The sequence below is a fragment of the Oryctolagus cuniculus genome, chromosome 21 (genome assembly GCF_051225735.1).
Source record: "Oryctolagus cuniculus isolate XC-2025 breed Fujian yellow rabbit chromosome 21, ASM5122573v1, whole genome shotgun sequence".
NCBI classification, from domain to species: Eukaryota; Metazoa; Chordata; class Mammalia; order Lagomorpha; family Leporidae; genus Oryctolagus; species Oryctolagus cuniculus.
Genome location: NC_142887.1, coordinates 10,051,482 through 10,071,371, shown reverse-complemented (window position 1 = coordinate 10,071,371; position 19,890 = coordinate 10,051,482). Strand labels below are relative to the sequence as shown.

General features: G+C 46.1%; 1 protein-coding gene across 4 annotated transcripts in view; it reads right to left on the bottom strand.

The window, feature by feature from the left end:
- Nucleotides 1–19,890, bottom strand: part of SBNO1 (strawberry notch homolog 1) — a 66,595-nt gene that overhangs the window by 31,094 nt on the left and 15,611 nt on the right. Inside the window, exons 3-10 of one of the 4 annotated variants that reach the window (XM_008251628.5) lie at nt 19,461–19,565; nt 16,976–17,288; nt 13,670–13,770; nt 7,815–7,911; nt 5,529–5,689; nt 3,712–3,845; nt 2,639–2,729; nt 445–606 (exon numbers count right to left, since the gene is read on the bottom strand). In XM_008251628.5, coding sequence (XP_008249850.2) covers nt 445–606; nt 2,639–2,729; nt 3,712–3,845; nt 5,529–5,689; nt 7,815–7,911; nt 13,670–13,770; nt 16,976–17,288; nt 19,461–19,565 — 1,164 coding nt within the window. The remainder of the gene's footprint in view (nt 1–444; nt 607–2,638; nt 2,730–3,711; nt 3,846–5,528; nt 5,690–7,814; nt 7,912–13,669; nt 13,771–16,975; nt 17,289–19,460; nt 19,566–19,890) is intronic. The other 3 variants (XM_089323016.1, XM_017339366.4, XM_089323017.1) reach the window with 3 other exon arrangements.

The following is a 19,890-nucleotide window of genomic DNA, read 5'->3' as shown; positions in this document are numbered from 1 at the left end:
CAGATACTTAATTCTTGATCAGCATGTGTGAAAGGACCCACTGCAGCTACCACACAATCTGTCTTCACCACAGATTAGGGAGATGCATGACTGGTAACCAACTTAACCAGCATTTCAGATATCAGCGTGCCTCATGCCAGACGGCATAAGATACGCTGTGACCACAAGTCTGGGAATTACAACGGCATCAGTTCTATTTCCCTGAATCTTTTCAGGGAGTTAAATATGCACTGTGAATCCCCAAGAATAATAGGTATTATTCTTAATACCAATTAACATCTTCCTAAACTAGGAGCCTATCAACTGTGTAAGGCTCTGGGATGCTACATACTCATTAAAGCTCTCATCTGAGCAATTTATTCATTCAATCTCAGAACTCGTTTAATAAACGTCTATCCTTGCACAGCTCTATCGAGCATCAAAAACATTTGTCATAAAGGATACAACTCCATCGAAGTCATCGCCACACCAATGTAGAAGTTGTTTTAACCTTGTTTTATATTTACCACCAGATTGGCTTTCACCAATAAGAGAAGAATATGTGGCAAAAATAACACCCTTTTTCACACTCCCATTATGCTTGGAAGAAATTTTCCCATATTTAAACTGGAAAAAAAAAAAAGGAATTTAATTAGCATACCTTTCTAAAACATCCGAACCAAACAGTTACAAAAGGATTTCTAAACCTGGTGGTGGCATGACAGGCTTCAGAAAGGTCAGAACTACTTCTTACCAAAAACTTCTTGCCTAGAGTATGGCGTTGTGGTATAGTTGGTAAAGGCACAGCCTGCAACACCGACACCCCATTTGGGTGCCAACGCATGTTCCAGCTGCTCCACTTGTGATCCAGTGCCTGCTAATGGCCTGGGAAAAGCATCAGAAGATGGCTCAGGTGTTTTGGTCCCTGCCACCCTCATGTGAAAGCTGGAATAAACTCCTGGCTCTACGTCTCTCCCTCTCTCTTTGTAACTCTTTCAAATAAACAAGTCTTGAAAAAAGAAAAAAACAAGAGCCGTTGGCAACTATGTTATACACATACACAGATCCCTGCATCTTTATGGTACAAGGATCCAGTGTTCACCAAAGCTCCAAAAAGTATCACAAAATAAATAAATAAAACACCCACTCTTCTGTAAGAATAAAGGTTATAATATTGATTATACCAATATCATACAAAACACTGTGATAAAGTTTGGAGGGATGCAAAATATAAGTAATTATAAAGATGACCTTCTTCAATTACATTACTGAGAAATCAAAAACATTTGCAGATTCCCATTACACATTTTAGGTTTAAACTGCTTATAGGGGCTGGCGCTGTGGCATAGTGGGTAAAGCCGCCGCCGCTGCCTGCAGTGCCAACATCCCATATGGGCGTTGGTTTGTGTCCTGGCTACTCCACTTCCGATCCAGTTCTATGCTATGGCCTGGGAAAGCAGCAGAAAATGGCCCAAGTGTTTGGGCCCCTACACCCATGTGGGAGACCTGGAAGAAGCTCCTGGCTTCAGATTGGCTTAACTCCGGCCATTGCAGCCAACTGGGGAGTGAACCAGCAGACTGAAGACCTCTCTCTCTCTGCCTCTCCTCCTCTCTCTATGTAACTCTTTCATATAAATAAATAAATTTTAAAAAATTAAAATAAAATAAACTACTTATAATTACCCAAGATCTAGTTATTTAATTACCGAGCCCTCAGTAAAACCGACCCACACCAGCCACAAGTGAGCAGGGCGACATGAACCAGCTCAGGATCAGGAAGCCTGGCTGCAAGGGAGGCACCCGCAGGAACCATACACTGCCCAGTCTGCCCTCATAACGCCAACAACTGCTGTACAGGAAGTTAATAAAGATTCGCTGAATTAGTTTAAAATTCTAATCACATGCAGCTGTTTCTCAGACACTGACCCACACTTAGCTCCACTTGACAAAATGTCTTCACAGGTGCAGGTCAAGCCTGCTAGCTACACAGTCACTGCTACCAGTCTAAGCACAGCCGTCCCTGCGTGCCACACAGGATTCGTTGGCCTTCAACAGGCACACTGCTCCTCTACACGGTCCTCGGATGCTCATCAGATAAAATTACCCCAGAGGAGTCACCGCAGCGGTGCAGCCACCACTTGAGTGACGACATACCGCGACGTCGAATCCCAGCTATTTGCCTTCTGATGCAGCTTCCTGCTGATGCATCTGGAAAGCACATTTCTGCCAAGTACCTGGGTCCCTGCTAGCACCCAAGAGTCAAGGACGAAGTTCCAGACCCTTGGGTTCCATCTGACATGACCCCGCCCTGGCTGCTGCAGGCATCCGGGGAACCAGCAGACGGAAGACCTGTCTCTTCTGTTGCCATGCCTTTCTGAAAGAGTTACTCCATAGGTTGGCGCTATGGCCAGATACAGGACAAAAATAACATTGAAAATTCAGGGAAAAAATTCCACAAAAGGGACAATGTCTATTTGTTTGCCACCACAAATTCACTACCTGGAATGGTACTTCAGAAACCAGCCACAATAATTACGAGTAGCAATCATCAGGCTCTCTGTGGAGTAACTCATCGAATCCTAACTACAAAGTAGTTACAGGTAAATATTTACTGAATACTCATGAGTATTCATTTAATGAATAACCAAAGTTTTCATACCTTATTCAATGAATGGACCAAAATGTTTTTTGCTCCAATATCCCTCAAATCTCTTTCAGCATCATACTTTAAATCATTTGAAACACTAAACCTGCAACAAAAAAAAGAAATACATAAAATAATGTCAGGTCTGACAGACACTTTAAAAGTAACAATAACCTGTGTGCTACTGCTGTGGTGTAGCAGGTTAAGCCTCCACTTCCAATGGCTCTATCAAATATGGGCATCAGTTCGAATCCCAGCTACTCCACTGCCTATCCAGTTCCCGGCTAATGAACGTGGAAAAGCAGCAGACAATGGCCCAAGTGCTTGGGCCCTTGTACCCATGTAGGAGACCCAAATGAGAGTTGCAGGCTCCTGGCTTTGGCCTGGCCCAGGCAGGGCTGTTGCAGCTATTTGGAAAGTGAACCAACACATGTTCAGATATCTGTCGCTCCCTCTCTCTGTAACTTTGCCTTTCAAAGTTTCATCCTGGTCTCCCTCATGAGTGCAGGGATCCAAGTACTTGGGCCATCTTCTGCTGCTTTCTCAGACACATTAGCAGAGAGCTGGATCCGAAGTGGAGCAGCCTGTACTTGAACTAGAACTCACATGGCATGCCAGCACTAGGTGGAAGCTAACCTACTATGCCACGCCTGCTCCCGAACAAAAATCTTTTAAAAAAATAACTTACTTGGGGCCAGCATTGTGGCATAACTGGTAAAGCCACCGCCCGCAGTGCTGGCATCCCATATGGGTGCCGGTTTGAGTCCGGCTGCTCCATTTCTGATCCAGCTCTCTGCTGCAGCCTGGGAAAGTAGTGAAGATGGCCCAAGTCCTTGGGCCCCTGCACCCTTGTAGGAGACCTGGAAGAAGCTCCTGGCTTCGGATCAGCCCAGCTCCAGCCATTGAAGCCATCTGGGAAGTGAACCAGAGGATGGAATCTCTCTCTCTCTGCCTCTCTGTAACTCTGCCTTTCAAATAAATAAGTCTTTAAAAAAAAAAAAAAAAAAAAAAAAGCTTACTGATAAAAATCGAATGCCACATGCTGAGTAATTCAAAAGCAAACCCTTCCCCACGGCTTGCATGCTTACCAGAGGGCCCTCTTCCTGCTCAGCAGGTAGTTCTCATAGATGATGCCTGCTATCGTCCGTCCTTTGCCTACCCCGGCACCATCACCTATCAAGAAGCCGGCACGGTCTCCATTGGGCAGGAACGTTTCATGTTGCTGAAAAAGATCAAGTGGGTGATTAATCCTTCGGACAGTCTGGCAATTAATCTTTCAGAGTTTTAGAAATACATATCTATTTCTACATAAATGACATAAAATTTAACTTTTTAGCAGATACTGTTGATTTACCATATTCTTTCCTGTTACATTCCATATACCATGTAACTATAAAGTTAAATTAGGATTACCTCACATCCATTCCAAAAATTGCATAATCAAATACACACTTTTACACCACCCATAAATATGATGGACAGCTGGCTACTTCGGACATTATGTACTTCACTGTGTCACCAGAATCCCTTCATGACAACATGCATGACTGACTGATACCGTCTCAGACCAAACAACAGCTCTGCTCTGGTAATTCTAGTATATTCAATCACCACCCCAGAGCGCAGCTGCACTCAAAATGTTTCCAACAAACAGTCACTTGTGTGTGTTGCATGCATTATCTATTGAACAGAATCCTATGAATTAAATATGTCAAAGGGCATATAAACATTTTTAAGTTATTCCTAGAAGCTCCAAAAAGGTTAAGACATTTTCATTTGCACTCCCTCCTATCATTGCTATACCTTAAAATTTCTAACATGTGACACTTCCTAGAGGGATGAGTGATGCCGGCAATCCCATATGTACGTTGGGTCAAGTTTCAGTTGCTCCACTTCTGAACCAGCTCCCTCCTGGCATGCCTAAGAAAGCAGTGGGAAACAGCCCAATTGCTTGGGATTCCGCACCCATGTGGGAGACCTGGATTAAGCTCTAGATGCCTGCTTTAGAGTGCTAAAGCCCCAGCTGTTGCAGCCATTTAGTTAGTAAATCAGCAGATGGAAGTTCTCTTAACTCTTCCAAATTAATAAACAGATCTTAGCAAAACAAAAACAGTGGCCAGCACAGTGGCATAGTAGGCCAAGCCTCCACCTACAGCGTTGGCATCCCATATGGTTGCCAGTTCATGTCCCAGCTGCTCCTCTTCCAAACCAGCTCTCTGCTATGGCCTGGGAAAGCAGTACAAGATGGACCAATTGCCTGGGCCCCTACACCCGCGTGGGAGACCCAGAAGCAACTCTTGGCTCCTGGCATCAGATCGGCCAAGCTCAGGCCATTGCGGCCATTTGGGGAGTGAACCAGCGTTTGGAAAACCTCTTTTTCTCTCTTTGACTATGCCTGTTAATTAAATAAATAAATGTTTAAAAAAAGAGAAAGTAAACAAGAATGTGACTGCTATAAAAGTCACATTTATATGTTGTTCATAAAATAAAAATGTGGGGCTGGCGCCGTGGCTCACTTGGTTAATCCTCCGCCTTGTGGCGCCAGCATCCCATATGGGCGCCAGGTTCTAGTCCCAGTTGCTCCTCTTCCAGTCCAGCTCTCTGCTGTGGCCCGGGAGGGCTGTGGAGGATGGCCCAAGAGCCTGGGCCCTGCACCCACATGGGAGACAAGGGAAGCACCTGGCTCCTGGCTTCAGATCGGCGCAGCGCTGGCCATGGCAGCCATTTGGGGGGGTGAACCATCGGAGGGAGGACCTTTCTCTCTGCCTCTCTAACTCTGCCTGTCAAAATTAAAATAAAAATAAATAAATAAATAAAAACGTACCACTAGGTCAAACAACTATGTAACAGACACTATGAGGGAAAGATAAACAATGTGTGTAACTCCCATATTATTACTACTTACCTGAGCAGCATATGTGACCGCCTCAAGCTGTAATGCTGACAACCAGCCATTGTCGATAGTTTCTTCAGAAATAGATGTTTTGTACCAAACATCAGGAGGAGTAACACTGGATAAAGAGCTAGTTTCCACTACAGCATCTGGGTGACGTAGGCCAATTTTCACTAAATGAAAATTTTAAAGCACTTCATTGTAATTACTTAAGTAATAACATTTCCGTTTTATAATACACTACAATATTCTTTGTCAGAGAAAACATTATCGTTCTACTATATTTGGCTTAGAGATTTGATAAAAAGATCTAGAATAAAACCATCTTAGTTAACATGACATTCTCCAGTAGTAACAGAACATAACACTATTCTAGGGAGGTTAACTTCACATTATTTAGTCAAACAATTAAGTACTCTGCAAGGAAAGTTTGGCTATAAAACTAAGCAGCAACTACTGCCTCCAAATATGCTATGTGTAGTGACCCACACACGTCTTCTGTTAAGGGTCAGACAGTAACGCTTCTAACTTTTTAGCCATCCAGTCTCTTAGAACCACTTCACCTGCTGCTGTAGATGGTGTAAAAGCTGCCAAAAGCAGTAAGGAAACCAATGAACATGCCTACATTCTAACAAAACTATACCTACAATGAACATGCCTACATTCTAACAAAACTATATCTACTAAAACATCATTTTTGAGACTTATTTTGAGGAAATCAGATTTAAAGGGTCATGGATAAACTGAATCTTTGGGAGGAGTTGGGGTGAGAGGAATTTAGATACCAACATAAAACACATTTTACTTTTTTATAAGATTTATATGAAAGGCAGAGTTACAGAGAAAAAGAGAGACCTTCCTTCCACTGGTTCACTCCGGAAATGGCCACAATGGCCCAGGCGGGGTCAGGCTGCAGCCTGGGAAATCCATGTAGGTCTCCTATATGGTTGGCATCGACCCAAGCACTTGGGTCATCTTCTGCTGCTTTCCCAGGTGCAGCAGCAGGGAGCTGGATCAGAAGTGGAGCAGCCTGGACTCCATTCGGAGCTCTTATGGTATGTTGACGTCGGAGGCTATAACTTAAACCACTGCACCACAATGCTGGCTCCTAAAACTTACTTTAAATGATTAGAAAAGAAAAGGATTTAGAGGTTCATATGTAGTTGTTAAACACCGTACTTCGGTTTAATTTAAAAGGTTTCATTGGGGCCGGTGCTGTCACATAGCGGGGAAAGCCACTGCCTGCAGTGCTGGGATCCCATATGGGCGCCAATTCAAGTCCTGGCGCTCCACGTCCGATCCGGCTCTCTGCTATGGCCTGAGAAAGCAGTGGAAGATGGCCCAAGTCCTTGGGCCCCTGCACCTGTGTGGGAGACCCAGAAAAAGCTCCTGGCTCCTGGCTTCAGATCGGCGCAGCTCTGGCCATTGTGGCCATATGGGGAGTGAACCAGCAGACGAAAGACCTCTGTTTCTTAGCCTCTCCTTCTCTCTGTTTAACCCTTGGACTTGCAAATAAATAAACCAATCTTAAAAAAAAAAAAAAAAAAAAGTGTTATTTGGGGTCAGCACTATAGTGCAGTGGATTAAGGCTCTGGCAAGTAGTGCCAGCATCCCACAGGGGCACCAGTTTGAGTCTTGGCTTCTCCACTTCAGATCCAGTTCCCTAATATGCCTGGGAAAGCAGCAAAAGATGGCCCAAGTCCTTGGGCCCCTGTGCATTGGAGACCTGGAAAAAGTCCCTAGCTCCTGGCTTTGGATTGGCTCAGCTCCAGCTGTTGCAGCCGTTTGGGGAGTGAACTGGCAAATAGAAGACCGACCCACCCCCGGTCTCTATCTCTAAAACTGGCTTTCAAATAAATAAAAATAAATCTTAATAAATAAATATATAAGAGGTATTATTACTGGGGTCAGTGTTGTAGGCCAGTGGGTTAAGCCAGCGCTTACAACACTGGCATCCAACATCAAGTGCCAGTTCAAGCTCAGGGCTGTTCTGTTTCTAATCCAGCCCCTCCCTAATGCACCTGAGAAAGCAGCAGAAGATAGCCCAAGTCCTTGGGCAATTACTAGCATGGGAGACCCATAATGAGTCCCGTGCTCCTGGTTTCAGCCAGGCCCAGCCCTGACTACTGCAGAGACCTAGGGAGTCAATCATTGTATGGAATACCACTCTCTCCCTTTATCTCAATAACTCTGTATTTCAAATTAAAAAAAAAAAAATCAGCTAACAGTATAGGGAGGAGTTAAGTTCAAGAGGCACTGGGAAATCTTTTGCTCATTTGATCATTCCCTGAGACATACATTTTATAGGCATATATTCTGCATAGGTCTCGGCATGACCCATTTCTTCTTCATCCTCTTCCTCGGGCTCATCATCCTCCTTTACAACAGGGACCTTCTGCAACAGAGAAAAAGTACAATCAATCCAACTCCAGAGTCAGCAGACCTGGCCAACACACAAGAAGACTTCTGTAAAACTACAACCTCCGGGCTGGTACTGTGTCACAGTGGGTGAGACCGCCGCTTGCAACACCAGTATCCCATAAGGGTGACAGTTCCAGTCCTGGCTGCTCTGCTTCCAACCGAGCCCTGCTCATGGCCTGGGAAAAGCAGTGGAAGCTGGCCCAAGTATCTGGGACCCTGCCACCCACATGGATGACCTGGATGGAGCTCTAGCTCCAATGGCTCTGGCTTGGCCAAGGCTTGACAGTTGTGGCCATCTGGAGAGTGAACCAGTAGATGGAAAATCTATGTAACTCTTTCGAATGAATAAATAACTCTTAAAAACACAATGTGCCCAGGCCGGTGCCATGGCTCACTTGGTTAATCCTCTGCCTGCAGCACCGGCACCCCATATGGGTGCTGGATTCTGTCCCGGTTGCTCCTCTCCCAGTCCAGCTCTCTGCTGTGGCCAGGGAAGGCAGTGGAGGATGGCCCAAGTGCTTGGACCCTGCACCCACATGGGAGACCAGGAGAAACACCTGGGTCCTGGCTTTGGATCAGCGTGATGTGCCAGCCATGGCGACCATTAGGGGAGTGAACCAATGGAAGGAAGACCTTTCTCTCTGTCTACGTCTATAACTCTACCTGTCAAAACAAAACAAAACAACAAAACCCACAATGTGCCCCTCTTTAACTCTGCCATCTAGCTCCCACCTGGTGACTGGCCTGCCCCTCCAGTGGTAAACATGCACAATGACAGCCGGCTCCGCCCCTTGGTCTTCCACTCACACCACCTAAAACTAATTTCCTTTCAGCACTGCCCACAACCCCCACTCCGAACCTTCTCTCTCCCCACGTCAATCATTTTCTTCATCCCACCTCCAGGACTAGGAAAGAGCAAGGGTGCAGGGGACAGGGGCTGGCAGCCTTAGCATCGTCTACACTATCAGAGCAGTTGTTTCAGTTAAGCTCCACCTGCATTCTTACCTCAGATTCTAAAACCAAAACCCACAACACTGAAGCCTAAAAGCTGCTCTGAGTAAAGAATTTCCTCAGATGTTTATGTCTCCACAGACCAGCAGTCACACGGATGACCTGACAATTTCCTCTCCAAACACTGGCACAATGGAGATTCGCAAATGGGAGCTATTATCAATTGCACCAAGAAAACAGGAGTAAAGCAAGACCGTCCCCTGAAAGCAAGTGAACAGTCACCACAGTTAACGTTCCCTTGTCCTTTTCCACAGAACCTTAACGGGGTACAAGTACACTGAAGCTACGCTGAAAGCCAGAACAGCAGAGGAGGAGGAAAACACAGTTGATTTTGTCATGGCAATGGGAGACAGGTGTCCACTAATGGGTTAGGGTGCTGACTGAGGTCCCCGCGTCCCATGCTGAAGTGTCTGCATTTGCGTTCTATCTCTGCTCCCAGTTCCAACTTCCTGCTACAGTGCACTGAGGGAACGGTGCTGTGACACAGCAGGTAAAGCCACCGCCTGCAGTGCCGACATCCCATATGGGCACCAGCACAAGTCCCAGGTGCCCCACTTCCCATCCAGCTCTCTGCTATGGCCTGGGAAAGCAGTGGAAGATGGCAAGTCCTGGGCCCCTGCACCCACATGGGAGACCCAGAAGAAACTCCTGGCTCCTGGCTTCAGGTGAGCACAGCTCTGGCCATTGTGGCCATCTGGGGAGTGAACCAGCAGATGGAAGACCTCTCTCTCTCTCGTTCTCTGCCTCTCCTTCTCTCTGTGTAACACTGACTTTCAAATAAATAAATACATCGTAAGAAAAAAAAAAGACACAATTTGTGATGCCAGCATCTCATATCTGAATGCTCTGCTTTCAATTCAGCTTCCTGCTAATGTGTCTCGGAAGGCAGTAGAAAGTGGCCCAATTACCTGGGCCCTTGCACCCCAAAAGATCGGGATGGAATTCCTCCTGGCTTTGGCTTCAGTGTGTCTCGGCCCTGGCTGCTACAGTCATTCAGGGAGTGAACCAGTGAATAAAAGACCCCTTTCTCTTTCAAACCAATAAATAAATATTTTTTTATACATAAAATGCATCCTTAGATGCAGCAGGTGATGTCTCAAGTACTCGGGTCCCTGCCATCAATGGAAGAGGCAGTGTTCCCAGCTTCTACCTCCAGCCTGGCCCAACCTCAGCTTTTGTGTGCCTTTGGCGAGTGAATCAGGTGAATGGGAGATTTCTCTTTCTCACATCTGAAAATAAACGCATGGAAATTAAGATAAAAGAAAAAAGCCGGCGCCGCAGCTCACTAGGCTAATCCTCCGCCTTGTGGCGCCGGCACACCGGGTTCTAGTCCCGGTCGGGGCGCTGGATTCTGTCCCGGTTGCCCCTCTTCCAGGCCAGCTCTCTTCTGTGGTCCGGGAGTGCAATGGAGGATGGCCCAAGTGCTTGGGCCCTGCACCCCATGGGAGACCAGGAGAAGCACCTGGCTCCTGCCATCGGATCAGCGCGGTGCCTAGCCGCAGTACACTGGCCGTAGTGTGCCAGCCGCGGCGGCCAATGGAGGGTGAACCAACGGCAAAGGAAGACCTTTCTCTCTGTCTCTCTCTCTCACTGTCCACCCTGCCTGTAGAAAAAAAAAAAAAGCTGCCAATGAGAAGCACACATTTATCCTAGTGGTTAGGACAGCCGTGTCCCACAGCAGTGCACCAGGCCTGCTCCCCAGCTCCTGCTCTCAATCCAACTTCCTGCTAACGCAGGTACTGGAGGCAGCGGCAACAGCTCCAATAACTGGGTTCCTTCCACCCATGGCAGAGATTATTGTGTAGATTGTGTATCCAGCTCCCAACTTGGGCCTGACCCACCTGATCCCTGGGACTATCTGCAGAGTGAATCAGTAGATGAAAGATCTTTCAAATAACTTTGTCTTTAAAAAAAAAAATTACTGGAGTATATTTGGAAACAGTTGGTAATACTGAAAGGCCACAAAATCTGGGGCTGGACAAATAACATGTATTTATTTATTTGAGAGGCATCACCTGCTGCCTCCCTCGGTGCACATTAGCAGGAAGCGAGACTGGGAACAGAGTGGAGCCCGGCACTCAGTCAGGGCATGCACAGACCCCAAGCTGCCATCTCAACCACTTGGACAAATTCACTCCACAAGCGATATTTCTATGCCAGGTGGATGTGGTGGGGAGGGCAGCTGATATCAAAGATTATTTGGGGTGAGGAAAACTTCGGTTCCTAAAAAATGATACCCAACACAGCACATACTCACGATCCAACTACAGAAAACATAGTAAGTGGAGAAGGTGGGCACAGGGTGGTCAGGTATTCCTATCTTATAAGGGAACTTGAAAATTAGAATTTTTTTGTCAGCAACAAATTCAGAATTCTTCAAAATACTCCAGAGGCCAAATAAAACACATCTGCCAACGAGTTATGCTCCACAGGATACCAGTTTGCAATCTGTTAGATGTTTCTTAATTGTGACGCTAATAGCAAATCTTTGGGTTTATTATGGGCAAACTGTTAAATGGCTTAAAGAAAACGGAATTTTCAGTTTCCAAGTCAACTTCCAGGAACTGTTGGTACCACCCACCAGAACTGCAGGCCCAGCTCCATCCCCTCAAACTGCCTGTGGCACTTTCACATGCCAGCATCGTTTCTCTCCCTTTCTCCTCACCGGTTCCTGATCTCAGAATCCCCGTATTTGTATCCCTATCTACCTCCCCTTAGATCGCTAACCCGCTCTCTGATCTTCCTCTCCCCACCCATCCTGAATCGACAGCTGGCCTCTCTGCTACCAGAGGCTTCTCTGAGTGTGGGGCCAGCACTGTGGCATAGCAGGTAAAGTTGCCACCTGCGGAGCTGGCACCCCATATGGGATCCAGTTTCAGTCTTCCATCCACTGGTTCACTCCCCGAATGGCTGCTATAGCCAGTGCTACGCCGATCCAAAGCCAGGAGCCAGGTGCTTCTTCCCGGTCTCCCATGCAGGTGCAGGACCCAAGCACTTGGGCCATCCTCCACTGCACTCCCGGGCCACAGCAGAGAGCTGGCCTGGAAGAGGGGCATCGGGGACAGAATCTGGCGCCCCGACCGGGATTAGAACCCAGTGTGCTGGCGCCGCAGGCGGAGCATTAGCCTAGTGAGCCGCGGCGCGCCTCTAATAACTTTAGCTGTAACATAGACCTTAGGAGAAAATCTCTAAATCAAATCTTACATCCTGGAAATACTTTAACTATACCATTTATACATTTGACTATGGATTCTAAAGCAATTAAACTGCCTTTATTCAAAATGGTATCAGGAGGCAGCTAATTCTAGTTACTAGCCTCGCCAATGGTAAGTTACGGTTACATTTATCACTATATTTCCTTAAACCCTGAGCACTAAGATCCAGTATTTCCTCAACACTAAGGATTTATTTCAGATGCTTCAGTGCAAAATCTGTTGGAAAAAAAAAAAATCAAGGTTGTCTTCCACTAACATTTTGAAGAACCTTCACGGTGATCCAATATTTTCACATTGTGTTTTATCACAATGATCAGGTAAAACTCAAAGAAAAGATGTCAATACTGCATGCAACACCACTTCATATCAAAATGAGCAAATCTCAGGGGCCAGGACTCATGCTATGGCATAGTAAGTTAAGATTGTGCCTGTGGTGCCGCCATCCCATAGGGTTACTGGTTCAAGCCCAGCTGCTCCTCTAATCCAGCCTCCTGCTAACGGCCTGGAAAAGCTGTAGAGGATGGCCCAAATGCCTGGGCCCCTGCACCCATCTGGGAGACCCTGAGAAAGCTCCTGGCTTCAGATCAGAACAGCTCTGGCAGTTGCAGCCAACTGGGGAGTGAGCCAGCGAATCAAAGACCTCTCTCCCTCTGCCTCTCCTTCTCTCTCTTTGTAACTCTTTCAGATACATTAGATAGATAGCTAAGCAAATCTGATGGGTCAGCAGGTAAAGCCTGCAGTGCTGGCATCCCACATGGGCAATGGTTGAAGTCCCGGCTGCTCCGCTTCTGATCCAGCTCACTGTTGATGTGCCTGGTAGAGCAGGAAAAGATGGCCCAAGTGCTTCGTCCCTTGCCATCCACAAGGGAGGCCCAGTCTGGCTTTAGCCTGGACTAGTTCCAGCCACTGTAGCCATTTAGGGAGTGAATCAGCAGATAAAAGATTTCTCTGTCTCACCCTAACTCTAGAGCTTCTCAAATAAGTAAATCTTTCAAAAAGAAAAAAAAAGTTTTAATTACCCTGCTTAATAGGTATTAACTCTACGGCCGGCGCCGTGGCTCTCTTGGTTAATCCTCCACCTGTGGTGCCGGCATCCCATATGGGCGCCGGATTCTGTCCCGGTTGCCCCTCTTCCAGTCCAGTTCTCTGCTGTGGCCCGGGAGGGCAGTGGAGGATGGCCCAAGTGCTTGGGCCCTGCTCCTGTATGGGAGACCAGGTGGAAGCACCTGGCTCCTGGCTTCGGATCGGTGCAGCGCCGGCCATAGTAGCCATTTGGGGAGTGAACCAACGGAAGGAAGACCTTTCTCTCTGTCTCCCTCTCTCACTGCCTATAACTCTACCTGTCAAATAAATAATAAACAACTCTACTGAAGTTTAAGCTTACTTACTAGTCTTTAGGAGTAACCCCCTTCACACAAGGAAATTTTTCTGAAGGATGTTCTAGAGTAGTTGTCAATTAGTATACTTTCCTAAGATACAAAAACAAGTTAGTTATTTGAAACTTACCATAGTTGGGGAAAAACTCCTCATTTTCATGTCATTTATCCAGATTCTTGCTACTTCTTTGTTAGAAGACTCTTTCTTTACTGTACCATTGCTTACATCAGCTGAGGGGGAAAAGTCAATTTACACTTTAGAAGAAAACCTCAATTTATTTTCCCATCACTTAACAAGTCAGCAGTGTTTATGCATTTCACAAACCAGAGAAGATTAATCTGTTCACTGTTACACATAAACACTGTTACACATAAACATGAAAAACATCCAAAGCTAGGTATTTTGTTGGATATAGAAACATAACTTTAGAGAACAAGAAACCCAGAAGCAAATTTGTGCATAAAAGATTTGAAAAATTATTAATTAGAGGACATTGAGGTCGTCTGGGGAGTGAGTGAACCAGCAGATGGGAGACCTCCCTCCCACCTTCCCTCCCTATGTGTAACTCTGAGTTTCAAAAAAAAAAAGAAAAAAAAGAAAATCTTAAAAAAAAAAAAAAGTTATGCCTTTATTTGAAAATTATTTATTTATTTATTGATTTATTTCAAAGGCAGTTTTACAGAGAGGAGAGGAGAGAGAGAGAGGTCTTCCATCCACTGGTCCACTCCCCAGATGCCGGCAACTGCTGGAGCTGCATCAGTCTGAAGGCAGGAGCCAGGAGCTTCCTCAGGGTCTCCCATGTGGGTGCAGGGGCCCAAGGACTTGGGCAATCGTGTACTGTTTTCCCAGGCCATAGCAGAGAGCTGGATCAAAGTGGAGCAGCTGGGACTCGAACTGGCACTCATATGGGATGCCAGCACTGAAGGCGGCGGCGTTACCTGCTATGCCACACCGCCAGTCCCATGAAAGCCCCTCATTTACAAATGACAAGTTCCTTACTGAATCCAAGGACTCTAAGAAAACACCTGCTGACCATCCTCAACTCTTCCAAGAGCTTTCCAGACGTCACCCTGCACCTCAGCCAGGTGAGGTGGGGCCACCATCCTGAACTCCACACAGGAAAAATCAGTCCTAAGACAGCTAGAATGACTTCCATCCAGTACCTGGATGCCAGGTTGCCTAAGTTCAGCACAATGACCTTGAGACAACAGCCACAGGAACACAACAGGTACTCAAAGTTAACGATGGCGCTAGTGACAAAGTTGGTTCTGTGTTGTCTTACACACTTCTTGTTCACTCCTCTGTAAGGTACTTTACTTTCTACTTTAAAAACACAAGCACAGGACAATTCAGCCTAGCAGTTAAGAGGCCCACATCAGAGGCCCCGGGGTTCAACACCTGGCTGGGCTCCTGACCACACCTGCCTGCCACTCAGACCCCAAGAGGCAGCAGTGATTGTTCCAGTTTTCCTGCCATCTACATGGAGAACACAGATTCAGTTCCTTTACCCACGCTGGCCGGGCAGAACAGGCAACGAAAAAGTCACTACAGAAGTGAAGAAACCCACATTCTTTATGCATTAATAAATTTTTAAAAAGGTACAATCATATCATTGAGTGTTTTTCCTTTTGAATATAGACCTTGGGCCTGGTGTTGTAAATCTACAGTCTATGATGCCAGTATCCCATATAGGTGCAAGTTCTAGTCCCAGCTGCTCCACTTCCAATCCAGCTTCCTGCTAACACCTGGGAAAAGCCACAAAAGATGACCCAAGTACATGAGACCCTGGCCCTTGTGTGGGAGACCTGCATGAAGCTCCTGGCACCAGCCTGGCCCAGCTCTAGCTGTTACAGCCATCTAAGGAGTGAACCAAAGGATGGAAGTTCTCCTTTTTTTTTTTTTTTTTTTTTTTTTTTGACAGGCAGAATGGACAGTAAGAGAGTAAGAGAGTGAGAGAGTGAGTGAGAGAGAGAGAGAGAGACAAAGGTCTTCCTTTACTGTTGGTTCACCCTTCAATGGGCGCTGTGGCCAGTGCACCGCGCTGATCTAAAGCCAGGAGCCAGGTGCTTCTTCCTGGTCTCCCATGCAGGTGCAGGACCCAAGCACTTGGGCCATCCTCCACTTCACTCCCGGGCCACAGCAGAGAGCTGGCCTGGAAGAGGGGCAACCGGGACAGAATCCGGCACCCCGACCGGGACTAGAACCAGGTGTGCTGGCACCGCAAGGCGGAGGATTAGCCTATTGAGCCGCCGGCCATCTTCCTCTCTTTCAAATAAGTATGTCTTAAAAAAAATAATAACAATTAAATCTCACAAAGTATTATGGATTAGAAAGTGGTGATGGCTACACCTCACTAATTTGCTAAAGTCCAATGCGTTGCTCAAATTAACAGAGTGAATGTTAAATGAATGATATCTCAATAAAACTGCTTTGCAGCAGGTACTGTGGCACAGTGGGTTAAGCTGCCACTTTAACGCCTACACATCCACTCCTGTATATCCTAGCATTGTGCCTGCTCAAGTCTCAGCTATTCCACTTCCACCCAGTTCCCTTCTAATCAACCTGGGAAAGCAGTGGAAGATGGCAAGTACTTGAGTTCCTGCCACTTACAAGGAGATCCAGAGGGAGTTCCTGGTTCCTAGGGCCAGCCAGGCCCAGCCCCAGCTGGGGAGGACTTCTTGAGTAAACAGAAGATACCTCTCTCTCTCTTCCTCTCCATCATTTTTTCAAATAAATTTTTTTTTTTAAAAAAAGATGTATCTTACTTATTTGAAAGACAGAGGAGTTACAAAGAGAGGTAGAGACAGTCTTCCATCCGCTGGTTCACTCTCCAGATGGTCACAACAGCCAGAGCTGCGCCGATCCAAAGGCAAGAGCCAGGTGTTTCTCCCAGGTCTCCCACATGGGCACCAGGGCCCAAGGACTTGGGCCATCCTCAACTGCTTTCCCAGACAACAGCAGAGAGCTGAATCGGAAGAGGAGCAGCCGGGACCAGAACCAGTGCTCACATGGGATGCTGGAGCCTCAGGCCTCGAATCTTTAAAACAAATAAAACCGGGGCAGGCACTGTGGTGTAGCAGGTAAGAGCTGCGAGCTGCAATGCTGGCATCCCATATGAGTGCCAGGTTGAGTCCTGGTTGCTCCACTTCTGATCCAGCTCACTGCTAATGTGCATGGGAAACCAGCAGAAAATGGCTCAAATACTTGGACCCCTGCACCCATGTTTAAGACACATAAGAAGCTACTTGCTCCTGACTTCAGATCGGCCTGGCTCCAGCTATTGTGGCCATTTGGGGAGTGAACCAGCAATTGGAAGATCTCCCTTTCTAACTCTACCTTTCAAATAAATAAATAAATCTTAGAAGCAAATCCTTTAAAAATACACCTGGACACACTTACCAAGCAGAAAGTTGATATTACTGAAAACACACTTACTAGCTGCCGTGGCAACTGGCTGCGCAATATTAGGAGGTGGCTTCAGCTTCATGAGTTCATTCAGACTGTTATTTTTGAGCAGATCCTTCAGCTGAACCTGGTCTTTTGAAGGAGCAGAGGTCACTGCATTTCGGACTGCTGGTGCTGAGACTGACGGGCGTGTGTTTGCAGTAGTCTGGACAAATTTTGTTAAAGTGATGGTTTGCCTATTGGTTGTCACAGGTGGTGTTTTAGTCATCACAATTGTAGATCCCAAGGTCGGAAGCTGATTTATTTGATTGAGCACAAAAGTCGTAGTAGATGGAGGCTGCTGCTGAGAAAACAAACAAAGCATGTGACCCCCTTACCTCTAACTTAACCCAAGAGCATGGGACACCGCTTTAAGCCTAAAATTGATTTTATTCTTGCCTGACTATTGGCATTTCATTTCTAATTTTCTTATAATTACCTACAAACTACCAAATCAAAACACAATGTTGAGGAAAAGAAGGTATAGCAGTAGTGTGACATCTGATATAACCACCAGGGTCAGCAAGCAGAAAATGGAACTATCCCCAGCTCACTGTGATGAACAGCAAAGTAGCCCTAACAACAGAAGGCCTAGGGACAGGGAGAATTCCCAGGGTCAGTGCTGCCAACCAGTCGAGACAACTGCATGCAAAGCTCTGAAGCCTGGAGGCCTGTGCTTTCCTGAAGGCCACTCCCCCTCTAAGAATCCCACAACTCCTGTCAAAGTGTACAACTGAAAACAGCAAAAACAACCAGTTTTAAATTCCTATGTTATAAAAACAACGAAGATAGGTAAGCAAGACATTGGTGGTAATGCAGGTGCTATCTCAGCATACAACAATGTACACAGCACTTTATTTTTTATTGGGAATGTAAAGTGGGAAGAAAACTAAAATTTAAAAAAAAAAGATGCTGACTTGAAAATAATGTTATCTGTGAATATACACACAACTAGGATGTTTTATAAATTTAAGTCTATTTCTACCTTATTTCCTCCTCAAACTATTTTTACATGGCTCCATTAACAAGTCTTCTAGATTACACTTTTCAATAAAAGCCTCAATAATAGGGGCTGGTGTTGTAGAGCAGTGGGTTAAGCTGCCGCCGGCATCGCCTGCACCTCGTATTGGAACACTGCATATCGGAGCGTAGGTTCACAGCCTGTCTGCACTGCCCTCAATCCAGCTCCCTGCTAATGCTGGCAAAGAAAGCAGCAGAAGATGGCTCAAGTACTTGGGTTTGTGGCACCCACGAGGGAGACCCAGATGAAGTTCTAGGCCCCCGGTTTTGGCCTGGAATAGCCCCAGCTGTTGGGGCTTTTGGGGATTCAACCAGAGAATGGAAGATCTTTTGTCTCTTTGCCTTTCAAATAAATAAGCCATTAAAATAAAACTCTCAATAATAACTACCATAAATTATCAACTTTGAACTAAACAGTTTTTGTTTAGTGATTTTATACCACTAGACTTCAGTTATTAATTCCCATGTTTAAGGTAATTAAGGTAAAAAATGAACTCTATATTTAAAGTAAAACTATAGGTATCACATAAAAGGCCAAAAAACAAAAGCAGAAATAAGTAAGTAAAAATGAACAGTGGAGGCGGCGCTGCAGCTCACTAGGCTAACTTCCGCCTTGTGGCGCCAGCACACCGGGTTCTAGTCCCGGTCGGGGTGCCGGATTCTGTCCCAGTTGCCCCTCTTCCAGGCCAGCTCTCTGCTGTGGCCAGGGAGTGCAGTGGAGGATGGCCCAAGTGCTTGGGCCCTACACCCCATGGGAGACCAGGATAAGTACCTGGCTCCTGCCATCGGATCAGCGCAGTGCGCCGGCCGCGGCAGCCATTGAAGGGTAAACCAACAGCAAAAAGGAAGACCTTTCTCTCTGTCCACTCTGCCTGTCAAAAAAAAAAAAAAAAAAAAAAGAACAGTGGGATAAAGGTGAATTTCCTAAATAGGTGCAATAAATAATCTCAAAAAACTGTTGTGATTTTAATTTTCCTTTGCTAAACATACTTGCCTAGAGAGTGACAGAAATGTTTTATAGAGTAGAAGGGTAACAGTAAGATATTTGGAAAGTAGCAAAAATAAACTAGGGAGACACAGGGCGGCACTGTGGAGCAGCAGGTTATGTCGCAGCTGGTGAGCGCTGGCTGGAGCTCCGCCTGCTCAGCTTCTGCTCCGGGCACCTGGCGAGGCAGTGGAGAATGGTGCACCAACGGCACCAACATGGGAGACCTGTTTGGAGTTCCTGGCTCCCAGCTTTGGCCTGGCCCACACTTGGCTGTTGTGGCCATTTGGGGAGTGAACCAGAGAATAGAATATCTATTCCTCTGCCTTTCAAATAAATGAATGAATAAATAAATCTTTAAAACAAAACAAAACCTTGGGGACATAACTATTTCCTACTCCATGTTGTTTTTTTTTTTAACTGTAATCCTAAAATATGCTAGAAGCAATGTGCCACGGAAACAGTTCTTACCCTCATATTTAACAGTGCTGAAGGAGGGACAGCCTCTGGTTCTTGTTTAACAGGAACTGCTGCTTCAGTCTCCAAACCCAGTTCTAACGCATTCAGGGGCACAGACTGCAGGGAAAACACCATCAGAGAAAGGAAGGAGGTCAGTGAGCTCTGCTTCAACAGCAAGAGTTGCATTTTACTTAAACAAAAACGTCACACTGTACGTTCAGGCTGAATGTGAAATCACCAATACCAGACTGAACGCTAACAACCTTTACAGGCACTGAATCTCCAATAAACTATGCTCACGACAGAATCTTATCTTTGTTTTCAGAGAGGATGTACAGTAAAGTCAAACTCTGTCCCTGCATCCCATATGGGTGCTGGTTCAAGTCCTGGATGTTCCACTTCTGCTCCAGTTCCCTGCTAATGTGCCTAGGAAAGCAACAGA